The sequence below is a fragment of the Erinaceus europaeus genome, chromosome 7, assembly GCF_950295315.1.
Source record: "Erinaceus europaeus chromosome 7, mEriEur2.1, whole genome shotgun sequence".
Classification (NCBI taxonomy): domain Eukaryota; kingdom Metazoa; phylum Chordata; class Mammalia; order Eulipotyphla; family Erinaceidae; genus Erinaceus; species Erinaceus europaeus.
Window position 1 is genome coordinate 67,584,761 of NC_080168.1, and position 16,243 is coordinate 67,601,003.

At 51.5% G+C, this 16,243-nt stretch overlaps 1 protein-coding gene across 2 annotated transcripts in view; it reads right to left on the minus strand.

Annotated features, from left to right (window-relative positions):
• Nucleotides 1–16,023, minus strand: part of SLC2A13 (solute carrier family 2 member 13) — a 47,571-nt gene extending 31,548 nt beyond the window's left edge. Inside the window, exons 1-2 of one of the 2 annotated variants that reach the window (XM_060194675.1) lie at nt 15,465–16,023; nt 644–803 (exon numbers count right to left, since the gene is read on the minus strand). In XM_060194675.1, coding sequence (XP_060050658.1) covers nt 644–803; nt 15,465–15,918 — 614 coding nt within the window. In that variant the 5' untranslated portion in view covers nt 15,919–16,023. The remainder of the gene's footprint in view (nt 1–643; nt 804–15,464) is intronic. The other variant, XM_060194674.1, reaches the window with a different exon arrangement.
• Between the last annotated feature and the right edge of the window lie 220 nt (nt 16,024–16,243).

Sequence of the window (16,243 nt, forward strand, 5' to 3'; positions counted from 1 at the left end):
GGCTCAAACCCGGGTCCCTGCACTTGATAATATGTGCGCTTAACCAGGAGCACCACTGCCCAGCCCCCAAAATGGTTCATTTGTATGGCTCCAAATCCCAAGAGGATCATTTGCTGCCCACCACATCTGCCCAAAGTCCTCCATCAACACTGGGCCAAATGTCACCTGAATGCTAAAGTCCTGTGGATATCAACTTTTGATGGCAGCTTCTTTGTCTGTCATTAAAACAAATAACAGCTTCTCCACTTCCAGTGATGCCAAAATGCCTCCCATTAGTTTACTTGTCCTGGTGATTCCACAGGCCAAACTGTCTTTTTTAATTTATTTATTCCCTTTTGTTGCCCTTGTTGTTTTATTGTTGTAGCTATTATTGTTGTCGTTGGTGGATAGGACAGAGAGAAATGGAGAGAGGAGGGGAAGACAGAGAAAGGGAGAGAAAGATAGACACCTGCAGACCTGCTTCACCGCTTGTGAAGCGACTCCCTTGCAGGTGGGGAGCCGGGGCTCGAACCTGGATCCTTACATCGGTCCTTGTGCTTTGTGCTACCTGAGGCCAAACTGTCTTTTCCCAATCATTTCTGGACTTTCCTCCCAATCCCCTCAAACCATGATTTAGTAAAAAGTCCAAGAACTGTGTGCTGACCTCCATCCATCCTTCTGGAGATAGCTGAAAGCTCCGTCCACAACACTGGCGAAGAACTGTCCCCCGGTGATGAAGAGGGTGTTGACGGTGACAAGCCGGCCCCGCAGGTCTGGAGGGGACACTTCTGCGATGTACACGGGCACGGTCATGGATGCAATGCCTGTGGGAGGCAGCAGGGGTAAGGCCTGTGCAGACCCTGATGGTCACAACACCCCTGCACCCAGTCCCTCCCTAGATTTCTAGCTCCCGGGGACTTATACATCTGCGATTCCACTATTCCCAAGTCAATGTACTGGTCTTATTTCAGACAAAAATAGGTGAGAGAGAAAGACAGACAGAGAGAGATAGTACAGCACAGTTCCAATATCCACAGAGCCTCTTTGGGTGCCACCCATGATGCACCCACGTTGTGCTGAGATCTGGACAGAGCATGTGCCCTCAACCAGGTGAACTATCTCCTGGTGCCTGAGCCTCCCACTCTAAATAAAGGTCTGCCCACGACTTCAGGTGAGACTTGTGAGGGATGCCCATTTCTAGGCATCACTTTGCTAGTGTCACAGAAGTCCTACACAGGAAAATACGTCAGCTAACAATTTTTTCAAAGAGCTGTTTATTATTTATTATGATGAAGAATGAGAGAAAAGAGAACCAGAGCACTACTTAGTTCTGGTGAGGTGGTGTTTGGGGTTGAACCTGGGGCTTCTGGAGCCTTGGGCCTGCTAAAGTTGGTCCTCGAAATGGCTGAGCTAGGTCCCTGTCCAGAAGTAAGTTCAGGACGTGTGTGCTTTATGTTTTCTTTTTTTTAATCTTTATTTATAGAGGTAGTGAGAAGTTGAGAAAAAAGGATCTATGTAGAGAGAGACAGAGAGACACCTACAGCACTGCTTCACCACTTGTGAAGCTTTCCCCCTGCAGGTGGGAACCAAGGGCTTGAACCCAGGTCCTTGTGCATTTTAACATGTGCACTCAACCAGGTGCACCACCACCCTGCTCCCTGCTTTATGTTTTCTAAGGGCTAAAACACGACTATGATGTTTCAGCATCCAAAGTCATCACTTCCATAGACTCCAAAGCTTCTCACTAGGTCCAGGCCCCAATACTGGCCTGGCACAATTGTAGACATACATTTCAGAAAATAATCTCAAGGGACAGAACTTGGGATTCAGAGGCCTCAGCGCCACAGCCATGACCCAGACAATCAGTGATGGCCAACTCATATGTGGTCATGCCCACTCCACACTTTCTATCCACAGCTGACTTGGTGTCAGCAATGGGACTGCACTGAGAATACACTGAACATACAGAAGAAACTGGACCTGAGCTGTGGTCTGTGGGGAGAGGTCTGGGTGAGGGAACTGCCTGTGAGGTATGGGGAGCCCTGGCACTGTATCACTCAGTGTTCAAAGAGAAGAATGAGGTACCCTAGTGGCACAGATGGAAAAAGGAGGAACAGAAATGATGGTAAAGAAGTCCTTGGTGGGGAGAGAAGGCAGGTGAGCCAGTAGACAGCAGAAACTTCCTGAAGTCGTGTTTGGGTTGCTAAGTGCTTGCACAGCAGCAGAAGCACTGTGCTTTAGTCCCACAATACTGTGCCCCAGTATGGTTCCGTAGCCCCCATGTCCACTTGGTCGATTCCAAATTATATTCCTCCATGAGGACAATTTCTGGAACCATCCGTTCCACCCCGGTTCCATGGCTGCCAGTTCTTAGCAACATCGCCCCGCCAGATATTCGTCGGGATGCGGCATCATCTAAGTTCATTTCCCACGTCTACGCTCGACCGGACCTGCCAATATACGCGGATATCTTCGACCACCCTGTCCAACGCTTGACGTCTCGTCACCCAATCTGGTCCCCTATGCCTACACTGAACTTCTCTGTTCCAGACTCTTGGAAACAGAGCTGGCAGTCAGCTGAGGTAAAGAACAAACACCTCATCACAGACCCCTGCAAGCGTCAACCCGGCTTTGACCTAGCACGTTATGATTGGGCTCTCCTCAATCGCTATCGAACAGGCCATGGCCGGTGCGCCGCTATGTTCCATCGCTGGGGAGCCAGAGACGACCCGAACTGCCCCTGTGGCTACAGACAGACTATGACCCACATAGTCAACGACTGCCACCTCTCCAGATTCAAAGGAGGTCTCGAAACTTTACATCAGGCTCAACCTGATGCTGTTGACTGGCTATGGAAGAAGGGCAAATGCTAGAAGAAGAAGTCCCACACCGAATGAGCAGAGCTGGTAGAAGCCAATGCACTGTGTTCAAGACAGTGGAGTCAGCAGACGCAAATGGAACTCTGTCACACTTAGCTCTAATGTCAGCTAGGGGTAATCAAACTAAAGGACAAGAAGGACTGTGCATCCCAACAGAGCCACTGGGCTCTGAATCACCAGGATATGGCCTGCTAGGACACAGGAACTGTGTGCACAGGAAGATGGGTCTGGGGAGAGAATCTGCTTGTGCTGGGGAGCCTTGCTGCAGAGACCTCACTGGCCACTCAGCCACCCGCCAAGCTCCCCGCTATGTCTAAGGCCCACATGTTCTGAGCTGCGTGACAGTTTCCTGCCTTGTCGTTTCAACTGGACTTTTTCTGCTCCAGCACTTGGTAGCAATGCCTGCACATTCTAGCCTGGATGGTGACTGCCCTCAAATCCCTACTTTGTTGTACAATGCTCAGAGAGGTATAGACTCATAGAGAAGTATGATGTCTATCTTGACAGCAAAGATCTCCACTAATCATTTCCTGTTTGCCCACAGCAAAGACAATGGCCCAGCCTTCAAGCTTCACAGAGTGGCTAAAGCCATGTCAGCCACCCACACACCAGTAGCACTGCACCAGGCTCTGCTAACACCTTTCCTCAAGGGCGTATGACAATCTCCAGCTGCCACATGGAGTACAGCCTCAGCCAAGGAAAATGGCAGTGGAAAAGGTGCTTTTCCTACAATCCACAAATAACACAGCTTATTCTCCACAGGCTTCATGGCCAGGTCACCACAGCTCACTGCTATGTGTCTGATAATAAGCAAGGCCAAGTGTCTGCTCACTCTGCTTTAACTGCAAAAACAGGAATTGTTTTCCCCAAGTTCATGACATGTACTTTGTAGCCATGATACTTTGAAATAAAAGATGGGAAGGCCTATCAGAGAGCCACAGCTAGAGTGAGGACACAGGAGAGCGGATGAACATCTGCTGGGGGTCAGCCCTGTCCTTGGAGGAAGACTTACCGGCGACGGCCTTCTGGCTTCACCAGCCTCCCCGACTTTGCCCACTAGCTGAGAGGAGTGTGTGTATAATCTGGGCATGTGGGTGCTCCAGGTGGGAGGTTCCATGTTCTGGTGCCCTTGCCAGCACTCACACACTCTGCTCTGGCTCAAGAAAAGCAGACACCAAGTACACGTATGACTGGAGACCAGCGGGCCCTCAGAACAGCTGCCCCAAACACACCTCACACATTCTTTGTCTGTGAGCATCTCCCAACCCCTTGCAAGACACAGTGGCGGCTAAGAACTACTCACAGGGCCTGGCTCACTCCAGTCAGCACCGGTGCTGCCTTCTCCCCCGCCCAGCAGCTAAGTGGCTTCCAGCACAGGACACACTATGTGGCTTCTGGCACAGCTTCCCCTCCCCTGGCACCTTAAAGGCTTTGCTGTAACAAGGCCCAGCTCAGTCTCACTCTCTCCAGGCAGGGCTGAGCCACAGCCCCACCCCCAGCAGCAAAGGTGCACTTCCCAGCCAGCACTGCAGTCCAGGGACATTTCTGTCACCAGTGCTTCAGGACGAGAGGCAGAGGACAGTGCTCAGACTTCCTTTTTGCACGTGAAGGACTATCTCAATGCTGAGAGATAGACCGCATTCATGTATTAGAACACTCAGTACAACAAAGATGCTTACTTGGTCCCAATGGAGACACAGACTCCATATAATCTAAAAAAATTCCCTGGTGTATTGCACCAGTCAAGGACTCTGGGGGTGAGGGGGTATTCAGATACTAGAACATGGAACATGATGGTGGAGAAGGACCTAAAAGGTGGGTTAGAGTGTTATGTGAAAAACTGAGAAATGTTACACATGGACAAATGATTACATTTTACTGTTGACTGTAAACCATAAATCCTCTCAATAAAGAGGGCAAATTCAGCAAAAGACAAAACAAAACAAAACAAATCCCATCAAGTCTGTGGACTTCTAAAAAATAAGGGGGAGTTGGGCGGTAGCGCAGTGGGTTAAGCGCAGGTGGCGCAAAGCACAAGGACCCCCACCTGCAGGGGAGTCGCTTCATAAGCAGTGAAGCAGGTGTCTATCTTTCCCCCTCTGTCTTCCCCTCCACTCTCCATTTCTCTCTGTCCTATCCAACAACGACAACAATAAAACAATAAGGGCAACAAAAGGGAATGCATAAATAAATATTAAAAACAAATAAATAGAATAAGGCAGGAAGTAGCGAGTAGGCACTTCACTGGAAACCAGAAGTCCCAGAACAGCTGCTGCACTGAGGCCATGACAGAGGGCTCAGTGGACTTAGCGTCTGCACAGAAAGAGCACTCTGAACAGTCAGTGGCTCTACTTGACCTGGCAGATTTCTCTGTTGGACATAGCCAGAAGGGCTCTTTGTTTCAAACACACCAACCTCCCTCCTGCTGGCGCTTGCACAACTGGTGCAGACAGATGAATGTAGCCCCAGGTCTGAGAACAGTGCAACACTCCCAATGTCTTCAGTGAACTTAAAAATAGCACCTACTTTTCCTCAACTACTTTGAAAGCTGGAGATGGCAGACTTGAGTCAGAAGCAACTGCAGAGAACATTTAATTACCCCGCCCCCCACATCCTGACATCCTGGTGCACAATCCAGTGTCAGTCAAAAATCACTCACCAGGTCATACTGTTTTGTGTCATCTGTCCCTTGAGTACTAATTAGAGGCTGAGCAGTGACTTGGCCAGGGCCTGTACCAAGATGGGGCAGAGAAGCTGTGTGGGGAGGGCCCGGCGCTGTCCCCTCCATACCAGCTAGGCTGGGCCGGGCTGCAGCACCACAGTAGCCAGCAAGCAGGCATCATGCCTGGGACTGAGAGAGCCCCCCCTGAGGGGTCCCCTCCTCACCATCCCCTCACCACCTCCCTGTGCAAGAACCTAAAGAAACACAATGATGAGTGAGTGGTCATGACCCTGGGGACACTGCCCCAGCAGAGAAGGCCCTGCCAAGGTCCAGAGAGATCTCGGCCATTAGGAAGGGAAGAGTGGGAAGAGGGTGCAGAATGGGTGGGTGGTGGCAGGGAGGGGTATCTGAGCTCCGGTGTGGCTCCCCATCCCTGGGTCACACAAAAGGTAGTCTGTGCCCCCAGGACCATGCATGTGCAGAAAGGGGAGCAGAAGTGCCCTCCAGAAACAGTCCAGTGAACAGCAGATAGAGGAAGGTGGGTAGGCAGAGCAGGGGAGGTGATGAGGAGACCCACAGACAGTGAGAAGCCAGAGTCGGGGCCCAGCTGGCAGGGACACCAGGCCCAGAGGCAACAGGGATGCCAGGGACTAGTGTCTGAGCAGCAGGGTGTGCAGCAGTGGTGATAGGGCAGCGCTCTGCAAGGAGACCCATAAGAAAGGGGGAGAGGAATCAACATACAGGCCAGAGATGCACCTGCTACATCCACTGAGAGAGGGGAATATATATGTACATATGACATATATTATACATACATATGTATAGAGAGAGATGGCAATGAGGAGAGGGGAAGGAGGGAAGAGAGGGGAAAGAAGGGGAGGGGTGAGAGAAGATAGAGGGAAGGGGAGAGAGACAAAGAAGGGGAGGAAGAGAGAAGGAAATAGGGAGAGAGAGAGAAGGGGGTAAGGGAGAAGGGGAGAGAAAGAAGGGGACAGAGAGAAAAAGGAGAGGAGAGGGAGAGGGAGAAAGAGAGAGAGAACAGATGTGGACAGAGAGGATGTCTCCTGGACCCCAGGTCAGTTCCAAGAGTCTGGAGTTCAAGACCCAGGGTAGGAGACAGAAGTCCCAGGGACACTCCACTGGCTGATGCTGCGTCAGAGGCCCTGGGCAGGTCACGTGTGGGAACTGAAACCCGTTAGGAGCAAGGAGGGTATGTGAGCTTGGCAGAGAACATGGGAAGAAGGGAGAGTGTATGTGGGAAGAGCGTGGAAAGCAGGAGGACCGTTATGTAAGAGGTCAGCCCAAGTCTAGGCCTAACCTCCAGGGCACGGAGGGCACTTCAGGACTGTGGCACTTTTCCCTCTCTCCATGTCTCTAATTTTGGCCTAAAGTAGTGAAGCCCTGGCTGAGACCAAAAATATAAATTAAAAAATATGTCAAAAATAAACATGCCTGGAGTGGATGGGACCCAACAATGAAGCTGAGGGGAACAGATGGGCTGGTGACTCTGACAGGGACCAAGGGGGCTTGACCAGGACACAGGCTTCACCTGAGGATGAGCAGGCCTCTGGGAGGGTGAGGGCAGCAACCTGAAGGAATCCAGGGAGAGGGACTGCTGCTTCTGTTCAGAGAGACAATGAACAAGACTGTCTTCCAGGATATAGAAGATAACTCACGTCACACAGACGAGGGCTTGCTGACTGACTCATGCAGTGAGTCAAAACTCAGGGGAAGGGGCTGAGGAGACAACACAGAAGTCTACAAAAGACTCTCCTGCTGAGGCTCTGAGGCCCCAGGTTCAGTCCCCAGTACCACCATCAGCCAGAACTCAGCATGGCTCTGGAAAAAATAACGAGAACAGTAACAAAAGTTTTTATAATAGGACTGGAAAGACAGCACAGGGGTTCTGCAAAAGGATTCTCCTGCCTGAAGCTAAGGCCCCAGGTTCCGACCTTAGCAACACCATCAGCCCAGGGCTCAGCAGGGGTCTAGTATCTCTGTCTCATTAAAGTAAACAAAATATTTTTTAAAAATTGGTGGTAGATATACCCATTCAACTTTCCTAGGTTAGGGTCCTATGGAACATTTTGTCAACTTTTCTTAAAAACATTATTCCATAAAGTGAGAGGAAAGGAATCTCTGCCGAAGTTTCTTAGGCATGCGTGTTTCAAGACAAAAACATGAATTCCAGGTCAAGTTTCATAGCTGGACAGGGAACAGCAAAGACCATCTGCCAGATGGCACCATCACAGCCCAGCCTCTGCCCAGCTGTGCAGTCAGCACTATGTGGACAGCTGTGGGCAGTGACCACACAAGCAGCTTCCACTTTTTGGCCTCTCTTGTGGGCCTGCACCTAAGGGCCACCATTGGACGCCAAAGCCATGCCCTCCCCTGGCTACCTGCCTGCCACTCAAGCTAGGTGCTCTATCTCCTTGAGTCACAGGCTGCATGTCCCTCATGCACAAGTTGTTCTTTTGTGTCCTTCCACTATGAGCCTGCATGTGCCATCTCCACACATGTGCAGATAATATTTCCCAATGTGCCCTATATTACTCTAAAAATCTCTAGGGGCTAGGTGGTGGTGCATCTGGTTAAGCGCACACATTACAGTGAGCAAGGACCCGGGTTCAAGCCCCTGGTCCCCACCTGTAGGGGGGAAGCGTCACAAGAGGTGAAGCTGGGCTTCAGGTGTCTCTCTCTCTCAATTTCTCTCTGTGTCTATCCAATAATAAAAAAATACAATTAAAGATTTAAGAAAAGAAACCACTGATGGCTCTCAACATTAAAATGTGGTGACCCATCACTGATTTCAACCAGTCCACTATTTTAACTTCAGACTCCTAAGCCACTATATTGAGAATGAGCTCTAACTGCCACTGACATTGTTTTCACTCAGATACATAATAGTAATTCCTCCATTGTCTTGTCTCATGTGTTTAATACAAAACTCTTATAGTTGGATCTACTACTGGAGTTTTAATTGTGCTTCAGTCATCTCTCTTATTTTCTAACAACACACATAACATGCATTGTTGATCTGGGGTGGTTATCTGCTAGCTGGCTAACCCTTACCTCTGTGATGGTTCCCTCAATGCTAGTCTCCTGAAGGACCTCATGGGGTAGTTTATGGGCTTGGAGCATTAAACACCAACCCAGGAAATATCAACATGAGGGCACCCAGCCTTCACAGCACAGAAAGTGAAGCCCTGGTCTGGATCAGAAAGCCAGGTCCAGGCTTCATCTCAGTCATTTGCGGCTGGTCTCTCCTTACTCCTATGATCTGCTAACTCCCAGCCATGCAGTCATATTCTTGGTGCACAAGTGCACCCAGACACAGGAGAGTGGGTTTTGTGTTAGGGACTACCGCATTTTGACTGGTTTTGCACTAAGCACTATAGTACATAGAAGCAGACGCTCCACCCCAGAAGATTAGAGACTTCCACAGATAAAAAGAGCTTTAGAGGGAAAATTAATATTGCTGAACTCCATGCTCTTTGCAGCATTTGATTAAAACGTACTGTACAACTTTCTTTATCAAAGAACATGATAACACAGCCATGAAAGATGAACAGAAAATTATGAGCAAATGGATCCCTGTTCTTCTATTGCTCATATTGATTACAAAAAGGTTTAAGAAAAGCAGGAGTAGGTGGCGCAGTGGATACGGCATTGGACTCTCAAGCATGAGGTCCTCAGTTCAATCCCCAGCAGCACATGTACCAGAGTGATGTCTGATTCTTTCTCTCTCCTATCATTTCTCATGAATAAATAAAATCTATTTTTAAAAAAAAAAAAAAAAAGCAGGAGTAGATAGCATAATGGTTAGGCAAAGAGATTCTCATGCTTGAGGCTCCAAAGTCCCAGGTTCAATTCCCTGCACCACCATATGCCAGAGCTGAGCAGTGTTCTAGGAAAAATTAAAAAGTGTAAGATTGTACAAGGACCGGCAAGTTTGAACCCCTGGCTCCCCACCTGCTGGGGGGTCGCTTCACAGGCGGTGAAGCAGGTCTGCAGGTGTCTGTCTTTCCCCCTCTCTGTCTTCCCCTCCTCTCTTGATTAATCTTTGTCCTATCCAACAACAACAACAGCAATAATAACAATAACAACAACAACAAAAAAAAAAAAACAATAAGGACAACAGAGAGGGGAAATAAAGCTTCCAGGAGCAGTGGATTTGTAGTGCAGGTACCGAGCCTCAGCAATAACCCTGGAGGAGAAAAAAAAAAGTATAAGATCTGGAGGTAAAGGATCAAACCTGTTTATAAATTTAATTTTTTAAATATTTACTTTATTTATTCCCTTTTGTTGCCCTTGTTGTTTTATTGTTGTAGTTATTATTGTTGTTGTCGTTGTTGGATAGGACAGAGAGAAATGGAGAGAGGAGGGGAAGACAGAGAAGAGGAAAGATAGACACCTGCAGACCTGCTTCAACTGCCTGTGAAGTGACTCCCCTGCAGGTGGGGTGTTTATAAATTTAAATCTGCAGATAAGGCTCAGATTAATATGTAATAGGACACTTAAATCTCAACACTGTAACACACTCATCAACCGTGAACAGTAAAATGAAAGAGTAAGTTCCTAACACTCCACTGAAAAATTGTGTAGTAGAGGACAGAAGTGAATATGAGATATTTTATAACAATCTTCCACAAATTTGTTTTAAAAAGGCATGACAAAGGACTCAAGCACTGATACTTTGTCTATCTGGGGGAGTGTACCAGTCTTGCCATCTTCAGACAGTCAGGTACAAGATCTATAGGACCTGAGACAGTCGGCATCCACACCATCCCCACCACATGCCTTCTGCCACCGTATCACAGGTGGCTGTGACCACGTCACAGACTGACAGCCATGAGTCCTAACCTGTTAGTAGTTAGGACAAATGTTACACACCCTTGGTTGCAGAGTGGTGTTGGGTGATGTCTGAGATGCTTAGCTGACATTAGGAGCTACAACTTCTGGCAGTGGGCACTGTGACAAGATTCGGCTCACTGAACTCCTCCCACAAAGCCACCAGAACATTGGTCTTGCGGGCAGAGAAACGGAGACCCGGGGGGAGCATAGGGGAGGCAAGGTCACACAGCCAAGTGGAGCAAACCAAGCAGTTCATCTGCCTTCTGCCATGTACCTGACCTTTGTCTAAGAGCTCTGCTTACAGTCAGAGTCTGCAAACCAACACCTGCGAAGCCTGAGTGGATATAAAGGGGCACCAGTAACGGCATCCTGCACCAAGAGCAGCTTCTGGGGTCACCGGTCTCAGTCCTATTTGGAACTGGAATCCTCGAGCTGACACAGCATGGGTGACAAGGTGACAGGTCAGGAACAATGGGGAAAGTCAGCTCTGAGAACTCAAGAAAACGAAGAACCCAAAGAAATTCCCATCCTAACAGGTACCCTGTGAGCTGACTCTGCCCTACCTTTGCTTGTGAAGCAAGCAAAAGCCTTGGACAAACACAACCAGCCTTCACTTCCTATGCTCCTGTCTTTTGCCTGGAAACTCTCTTTTTAACAATGGAACGGCCACACTCAGCTGCGTGCCTCTGCCCTCTATTCGCTTCCCCTGCCTACCAACCCATGGTCACGCACTCTGCATCTGAGCAGACGGTCTCTAGTGCTGTCACTCATAGACAGTAAGATTTTTTAAAAATTTTTTAAATGCAAATTCCCTCATTATTTTTAACTACATGCTGAAATGACAATATGTTGTATCAAATACTGTATTAGAACGTATCACTAAAACTAATTTAACCTTTCTTTGACAGTAAGAATTTCAAAGCAGAGGGGAGGGTTCAGGTCCTGGAACATGATGGCACAGGAGGACCTAGTGGGGGCCGAATTGTTATATGCAAAACTGGAAAATGTTATACATGTACAAACTACTGTGTTTTGCTATCAACTGTAAACCATTAATCCCCCAATAAAGAAGTAATAGTAATAAAAGAATTTCAAAGCAGAATGAGAAACCAGATTCAAAGGATATTTAATCTAGAGATGAATAAACAGAGTGTGAGAAACCCCAGCACCAAAGCTTCTTCCTTGAGTGCAGGGCGCCTGGGCTCCAAGCTCGGCTGTGCACAAGGCAAAGCAGCAGACTACCAATGTGAGCTATTTTACCAGCCCCAGAATCTGACCACACTGACAACTAAAACCCACCAGTGACTGGCCTTGCATGGATAGGGCCAAATAAACCCTTTCCAGACCACCCTTCAGGCACTATGCTCAGACATTGCTGACTTCCTGTGCCTGAACAGCTGTTGTTAATTCTACCTTTAAAGACCCAGACAGCAACAGAGCAGGCAGAAAACTGAGTTATGTTTTCTCTTTCTTCCTTCCATTTTTATTTTATTTATTATTGGATAGAGACAGAGAAATTGAGAGATTGAGAGGGAGAGAGACCTGTAGCCCTGCTTCACCACTTGTGAAGCTTTCCCCCTGCAGCTGAGGTGCAGGGGCTTGAACTCTGGTCCTTGAGCACAGTAATGTGAGCACTTCACCAGGTATGCCTGGTTCCCTCCCCCCTTTTTTTCTTAAGTTCTGCTTTTTAAAATGCTGACTTCATAGCCAACAAAGGGGTCCTATGTCTCCCGTATTTCACAATTATAGGAGATGGCAAATGTACGGTCAGACCAGGGCATCTGGAACATGTTCAGAAACCAAGTAATTCTTAATTCTTTGCCCTCTACATCTGCTGAATTCACCCTGCAAACCACAGCTTAACCACCCCTCCTAGTGTACACTACCACCTCCTTCTTGCACTCAATTCACCCTCACTTGCCCTCTCAACTGCCTGCTTAGAGAAACAAGACCTACTTACTGATGGATTTTCTGTTCCAGGGAATGAACACCTCCAGGATAGGGTTTTTTTCTCTATTGAAGTCCTACTCCAAATACTAGTTTGTCAGAAAAGTCACGAATGTTTTCATATGCCAAAAAAAGGCATTATGACTTTTCCATCAACCCAATACAGCAAAGTCAGTTATGGAAACTTGACTACCATGTGTTGCACAAATAGATGATTTCATCAAAATACTACAAGCCAAATCCCGTAGATGACCTCTAACCATTCTGGTAATACACAGCTTTTAAAGAAGAGACCTAACTTGAAGGGATACCCTACAGGTGGTAGCTTCTTTCTACAGTGTTTCTTTCCACCATCTCAAGAAGTGCCTCCTACCAGCTATGACCCTAAAAAATGAAGATGAACAAGCTTTTCTACGAATTCTGCAGTCACTGTGGGTAAGTCTGTGGGAAGAAGTGGTCACTACTAATAAACTTGTCCTCAAAAGACATCAGAGGTCACATTTTATTAGTCATTAACATTTATTAGCTATCAAGATAAAAATCTAAGTACTTAAGACTAGCAGGAAACTAACCCACATGTAGTATAGAAAACAAACCAAATTGATTTAGTGTTCCTGGAAAAAAAAAAAAAAACACCTCACATCCAGGGCTTTGTAGACTCGGAAATCTGTCTTTTAGTAGGTTCCTGACCCAGCAGTATCAGAAGGGAGGATGAGCTGGGGCTGGATTGCATGGCAAGGAGCAAGGATAATTATAAGCTTTGCACACATGCTAACTCAAACGGTGGTATGATACTCAGGGAGCCTATTTCAAAGCCTGTCTGTGACCATGCAACAATCTCCACTATGTAAGTCACTGTGCTTCAGTGAAGTGGGTGGCCAGGACAGGGCACACCAGGTCCCGGGGGCAGCACTGTCACAGACCAGACATGTCCACTGTGCAACCCAGCCCTGGCTCATCCTCCCTGGTACTGCTGCCTTCCTCTGCCCTAGCCTCCTGGCTGCCCAAGCAGGCCCCACCTGGTCCTTGATTCCTTCCAGTTTGTCATATTACATTTATTTTTTATTTTGAAAAATTTCATTATCATCTTTATTTTATAGAGACAGCCAGAAATCAAGAGGAAGGGAGAGATAGAGATGGAGAAAGACAGAGACAGCTGCAGCCCTGCTTCACCACATGAAAAAACTTTCCCCTTGCAGGTGGGGACCAGGAGGCAGTCAGTCTGCTTACAGCACAGCATTCTGTCCTGTCAGGTGGCACCAGTGCAGATGGGAAGCTTACACGCAACCAGGGTGGGAAGACAGACCAAGCTCCCACCAGAAAACCCCACTTAGCAACCATGGGGGCCTCAGGAGACCAGGGGGCTCAAGTGTCCACTCCTCCAGAGATGCGGTCCTCTCTCCAGCACCCCCGCCAGATGGCAGGCAGTGCCTTGTCTCTCCAGCACCCCCACAGATGGCATGCAGTGCCCGCTCTCTCCAACCTCCCCATATGGTAGGCAGTGCCAACTCTCTGCAACCTCCCCAGATGGCAGACAGTGCCCCCTTCCTCCATACCCCCCAGATGGTAGGCAGTGCCCTCTCCAGTCCCTCACAAGGCAGACAGTGCTCGCTCTGTCAGTGCCCTCTCTCTCCAGCCCCCCCCCCAGATGACAGGCAGTGTCCTCTCTCTCTAGCCCCCCAGCGGGCAGGCAGTGCCCTCTCCAGCCTCCCCAAGATGGCAGGCAGTGCCCTCTCTCCAGCCCCCCATATGGTAGGGAGTGCCCTCTCTCTCCAGCCAACCAGATGGCAGGCAGTGCCCTCTCTCCAGCACCCCCCAATGGTGGGCAGTGCCCTCTCTCTCTAGCCCCCTGGATGGCAAGCAGTTCCCTCTCCAACCCCCCAGATGGCAGGCAGTGCCCTCTCTATAGCCCCCTGGATGGCAGGGAGTGCCCATTCCAGCCCCCCAGATGGCAGGCAGTGCCCTCTCCAGCCCCCCAGATGGCAGGCAGTCTCCTCTCTCTCCAGCCCCCCAGATGGCAGGCAGTGCCCTCTTTCTCTCCAGCCACCCCCGGATGGCTGGCAGTGCCCTCTCTCCAGCCCCCCCCAGATGGCAGGCAGTGCCCTCTCTCTACAGCCACCCCCGGATGGCAGGCAGTGCCCTCTCTCCAGCCCCCCACGTGGTAGGCAGTGCCCTCTCTCTCCAGCCAACCAAATGGCAGGCAGTACCCTCTCTCCAGCACCCCCTGATGGTGGGCAGTGCCCTCTCTCCAGCCCCATGTGGTAGGCAGGGGCCTCTCCAGCCCCCCAGATGGTAAGCAGTGCCCTCTCTCTCCAGCCACCCCCAGACGGCAGGCAGTGCCCTCTCCAGCCCCCCCCCCCAGCTGGCAGGCAGTGCCCTCTCTCTAGCCCCCCGGATGGCAGGCAGTGCCCTCTTTCTCCAGCCACCAAGATGGCAGGCAGTGCTCTCTCTCTCCAGCCCCCCGGATGGCAGGCAGTGCCCTCTTTCTCCAGCCACCAAGATGGCAGGCAGTGCTCTCTCTCTCCAGCCCCCTGGATGGCAAGCAGTTCCCTCTCCAGCCCCCCAGATGGCAGGTAGTGCCCTCTCTCTCCAGCCACCCCCGGATGGCTGGCAGTGCCCTCTCTCCAGCCCCCCAGATGGCAGGCAGTGCCCTCTCTCTCCAGCCCCCAGGATGGCAGGCAGTGCTCTCTCTCTCCAGCCCCCTGGATGGCAAGCAGTTCCCTCTCCAGTCCCCCAGATGGCAGGCAGTGCCCTCTCTCTCCAGCCCCCAGGATGGCCGGCAGTGCCCACTCTCCAGCCCCCCTCAGATGGCAGGTAGTGCCCCCCATTTACTGATGACCAGCCACCCCCAAGTTCCCTCCAGACCCCCCACTCACCAATGCCCAGACCCCAGAACCCCACATTCACCGATGCCCAGCCCCCTCGGGGTCCCCTCAAACCCCTTCGTGCCCAAGTTGCCCAGCCCCATACTCACCGACGCCCAGAACCACCGCCCCCCCGTCCCCTACTCACGGATACCCACCCCCTGGTCCCTCAGGGACCCCCGGCGTCCACTCACCGATGCCCCGCCTCCCAGCCCCCATGGGTCCCCCACTCACCGACCCCCCCCCAACCCCGCCCAGCACCCCCAGGCCCGCACTCACCGACGCCCAGCCCCACCACCAGGCGGCCGGCCAGCAGGGCGGCGCGGTCCCCGGCGGCGGCCAGCAGCACGGAGCCGGCGGCGCAGAGCCCGCTGGACAGCAGCACGGCCCCGCGGCGTCCCAGCCGCCCATGCAGGGCGCCCCCCACCAGCGCCGCGCCCGCCGCCGCGCCCGCCGCGCCCGCCACCAGCAGCTCCTGCCACAGCGCCGACAACTGCAGGCGTCGCCGCAGCGCCAGCAGCGCGCCCGCCACCACGCCCGTGTCATAGCCCAGCAGAAAGCCGCCCAGCGCCGCCAGCCCCACCGCCGCCCACACGAGCGCCGGCCGGCCCGGCCCGAAGCGCCGCCTCGCCGCCCGCTCCAGCGCGCCCGTGCCCGCGCCCGCCAGCAGCCCGCGCTCGCCGTCGTCCCCGCCGCCTAGGCTGCGCAGCGACACGGCGCCCGGCCGGGCCATGGCGCGGAGACCCGACGGCGGCCGGCGGAGGGGGAGCGGGCGGCGGAGCGGCGCCCCGGACCGGCCCTTTGCCGCGCCACCTCAGTGCGGCCGCCGATGCTCGAGAGGCCACGCCCCCGCCCGGGTCACGTGCGCGGCTGGCTGAGGCTCCGCCCCCGCCCTGGGCTCAGACTCCTGCTGTGGGTTTCCTGGCCACCAGCGCGGATATTCCGCCACTCCCTCCGTGGGCGGGGCAATAGGCAAGGACACCACCCTCCTCTCTGTGGGCGGGGCCAGGCCTCCCGGAGACTCCGTACTGCGTGGGCGGGGCCGGGGAATCCTCTGT